General features: G+C 36.1%; 1 protein-coding gene across 1 annotated transcript in view; it reads right to left on the bottom strand.

The window, feature by feature from the left end:
• Positions 1 to 1,634: 1,634 nt before the first annotated feature.
• LOC106877083 (uncharacterized) overlaps positions 1,635 to 4,398 on the bottom strand; it is a 20,328-nt gene continuing 17,564 nt past the window's right edge. Inside the window, exon 3 of the mRNA XM_014925869.2 lies at positions 1,635 to 3,512. Coding sequence (XP_014781355.1) covers positions 3,246 to 3,512 — 267 coding nt within the window. The 3' untranslated portion in view covers positions 1,635 to 3,245. The remainder of the gene's footprint in view (positions 3,513 to 4,398) is intronic.

Genomic DNA, 4,398 nt, shown 5'->3' with positions numbered 1-4,398 from the left:
GGGGCACTGGCAACGTACCCGCTCAAACATTTCGTGTGTCACCCGCACATGTATATATGTCATCATCATCATCATCATCGTTTAACGTCCGCCTTCCATGCTAGCATGGGTTGGACGATTTGACTGAGGACTGGTGAAACCGGATGGCAACACCAGGCTCCAATCTAATTTGGCAGAGTTTCTACAGCTGGATGCCCTTCCTAACGCCAACCACTCAGAGAGTGTAGTGGGTGCTTTTACATGTCACCCGCACGCATTTCAAATTTAATATGAATTCTTTCATAGTTTGTACAGATGGTACCAATTGGTCTGTATAAATTGGCAGCATGTACAGATGAGATACTACATAGTAACCAACCAGTTCAGTGCCTTGCAGTTCTAACCTCAAATCCTGCCCTTGTTAATTTTGCATTTCATTCCTTCATGGTCAAACGCTATTGATACAACAAACTTTACCTCACCTCTCAGATATTTTTTTTACAAAAATAGCTTTTAAAAGTGACATGTCTGGGGAGATTTTGTGAGGTCCTAATGTTATTTTGGTATTGTGGGATTACTCTACACTTTAAATCTGTAAGGTCAACTAACAAATTCTTTCTGTCATTTAACAAAAGTTGTTCTGGATATCAGGTTGTTCTTCTGAGTTGCTAACAGGAGATTTCAATACTCTTTGCATGTATGTGTGGGTGCATGATTATTTTGAAAATACCTCATGGATTGACGACCTACAGGCTACCCTTTTGGCAAGGCAAAGCACCCATTCAGCCATTCTGCCAGGGATACAGAAATGTAATGGGACTGCAGCATGGTAGATTTTTTTTTTTTTTTGTGAAGAGGTAGCAGAAGAGTTCAACTAAGCCAACAGTGCTTTTTACATTGATGCTGAGTGAAATAATCCTAGAAGATCAATGGTCAAGATCACCAAGCTCTGTCAAGAGAGTGACTGCAATGCATCCATAGGGGTGGTGTCTATGGTTGTGTAATCAGCTAATGAAGAATTCACAATGACACAAGCTCCCAATTCAGATTCTAATAATGGAATTGGATGGCAATAAAAAGTCATAGGAATCTGCAAAAGAAGCCAAAGAGAAATATGTATGTGTGTGTTTTGGTTCTAGATGCTGGATCTTCTTCATTCCTATACTTCCAACAAAAACAATTCTCATCAGAAAATAGATACATTTTTTATGTATCTTCTCTTTGTTGATGATAGACAAAACAAGAATTTGCCAAATATTTGGCTTCCCAACAATTGTTTGGGTCTTGTAAGTGAAGAGTTCACATTTTATAAGTGAAATATGGGTTAACAATGTTTGAAATATAGCTATGTTTCAGATTTTCTAAGAACTTTCAGCTACGCTATGATGCATACATATTGTGAAATTTTAAAATTATGTCAAAATTTTCAAATTTGGTGTATGGAAATAATTTTCCATGTTAAATCTGATTTTGTCATTTATTTGTTCCAGAAAAATGTTATTGGGGTTTAAAGTTTAATCAATTTTACCTAATCAGGAAACAGGATTTGGAAGCTGGCATTTTCTACATGATAGCTGTCTATCACAAAATGAAAGCAAAATTATTACAAAGAGGGATTTTTATTAAAAAAACAAGCGCAAACTATTACGACAACCAAAATTGTAAGAACTTCTGAAGTTTTAATAAGTTTTAATGAATAAAGTCATATGAAATGGTTGAACAGGCATGTAAATAATTTAAAAAGGATAAAATCCTCAAAGAAATTTTTTTGAGGAAAATTGCACAAATCTGTCCTGATCAAGAGGCCTATCTGTCGAGGAAGGCATGGTCTGACATGGTATAAACAAGAATTTATATAAGATATTCTATTGTAAAAACTGCCCAGCAATGATGGTTTATTCAGTTAGTACATGTGTGTATGTGTGTGCGTGCGTGTGTGTGTGTGTGTGTGTATTATACTGTCACCTCTCTTTTAAAAGTGTAATAAATAGTCTAAAAAAGTACTGAGTAAGCCTTCAGTTTAATGTTAGATTGGTTTTATTATAGCTCAAAATAAAAGCAACAGTATATAAATATAAAGGTGTGTGTATATATATAATCCATACATACATAGATTAATTACAAAAAATTAGAGTAGTAATCTGAAGCGCTTTATAGGTGTGAAACCAATGGTCACTCCACATATATACAGGTAAGTGGTCAAACAAAAGAAAGAAGTACTCGACAGATTTAGTATGAGTTACACTTGCTTAACCAAGGACCTTTTTAAACTCCAGGAAAGAAGTATTTAGTCAATGCTCACATATAAGATGTTTACTGTTACAAACTTGGAATTCTCCATTCATTGAATAGAAGAACCTTAATAACATCTTCGAATATCACCATGGCCAGAAGGGAGATAATTCCATCCTACATGCAACACCACTTGTATGACCATTCAGGATGTATATTTTTTGTTTACAAACTAACTGAGCAGGATGTCTTCTTCCTTCCAGTTGTAAAGTGGTTATGTGCCTTTGGCCATTTGAGTCTGACTAGTCACCTACATGACAAAGTGTTTTATGAGTACAAAACCAATAGTCACTCTGGCCGTCCATAACAATCAACCTCCCTTAAAAATACATTACTGCTCTAATGTTCTAGAACATGCTTCTTTTTCAGATGTATAAAATGCTGACAACATATATATATATATATAGAATATATTCTAAAAATGTTCTTAAATATTCTTTTAGCTGATTCTCAGTGTATACATGCAAGTTTATACCATCAATGTTTATTGCATTGTAATAATGTATGAGAGTTAAGCAATGTGTTAATTGAACTCTTAAATACAGTGAGTGTATTTTATGATGCTTACACATCAACTCAATATACATACGTCTGTGTGTGTATGTTTGTATATGTGTACGTATGTATGTAGGCATGTGTTTATGCATGCATGTATGTATGTATGTATGTATGCATGTATGTATGCATTCAGGTATGTATGTATGCATGTAAGATTAAATTTTTTAATAAATTAGTTATGGAAGGAGGAGCATTGTCCATGACCTTTGAAGACCCACTCAGATTAGTGAACTTGATTTAGTTCATGCCTGGCCTTCATATCTGTAAGCCAATGTTTACATTTGAAATGTGAGCAGAGGGAGGGGTCATATCCATAATGCTTGCAATGTCATAAATCTCACAAAACTTAGCCCAAGGCATAGATTTGGTGTTAACTAGTTGCCATTTTAGACTAATTATCCAATGTTATTCTAGGGCTAATATGACCAGAACAATGAGAAAGAAAGAGACAACACTATTCCTATATAGATCCCCAGATAACCGTTGACAATACTGCTGTCATTGCAAAAGTCTTTGTCGTCACAACAGGTGCGGAGGAAACAACCAGTAACATTATATTTGCGTGGATTAGACGAGCAGTTGTGAAATTCTTCTGTGGTGTGTGAAGTGCATATTCCAGCTGAGCATGATCTAACAATTGACTTGTACCGAGGGAAAATTCTTCCAACCTGATATATAACTTTCTGTAAAAAATAGATAAATAAATAAAATTAAAAAATATATAAAAGAAGAGCTGAATAAAATTAAAAAAGAAAAGAAAGAAAAGGAGTTAACAAAAACAGCTTCATCATAATATATTTGCTGGTATATGATGGATATGTCCCACATATCATGAAAGCCAAGTTCTCCCATCCACAGGCCATCAGGTCTGTGGATGTGTCTCTAGTGAGATTAACATCATGCTACCTCACATTTTTGAACAGGGGCTTAGGCTCAATTCAAACGGCTATGTAAAGTTGCTGGAAACTTTAGTAATCCCTGGTTGGAGAGGGTTGCTGCTGGAAGGTCATATGTGTGACAGCAAGAGTCAGCTTTTTGTCATACATCTAGAAAGAGTGAGAAGTGGTTATTGGAGGAGCTCTTTGATTTCACCACCAGCCCCAATTTCTATCCTTCTAATTTCTCTAATTGTAATCCCATGGATTATTATGTGTGGGGTGTGATTGAGAAAGACATCAACTGCAACACCAAAGCTGAGCTGATGGTCAGGATCAATGCCGTATTTCATTTTCATTTTCACTTGTTTCAGTCATTTGACTGCAGCCATGCTGGAGCACCGCCTTTAGTCGAGCAAATCGACCCCAGGACTTATTCTTTGTAAGCCTAGTACTTATTCTATCAGTCTCTTTTGCCGAACCGCTAAGTTACGGGGACGTAAACACACCACCATTAGTTATCAACCGATGTTGGGGGGACAAACACAGACACACAAACACACACACACACACACACACACACACACGTATATATATATATATGCACATATACGACAGGCTTCTTTCAGTTTCCGTCTACCAAATCCACTCACAAGGCTTTGGTCAGGCCGAGGCTATAGTAGAAGACACTTGC

This window comes from Octopus bimaculoides, chromosome 1 (genome assembly GCF_001194135.2).
Source record: "Octopus bimaculoides isolate UCB-OBI-ISO-001 chromosome 1, ASM119413v2, whole genome shotgun sequence".
Classification (NCBI taxonomy): domain Eukaryota; kingdom Metazoa; phylum Mollusca; class Cephalopoda; order Octopoda; family Octopodidae; genus Octopus; species Octopus bimaculoides.
This window is presented reverse-complemented; position numbering and strand designations above follow the sequence as displayed.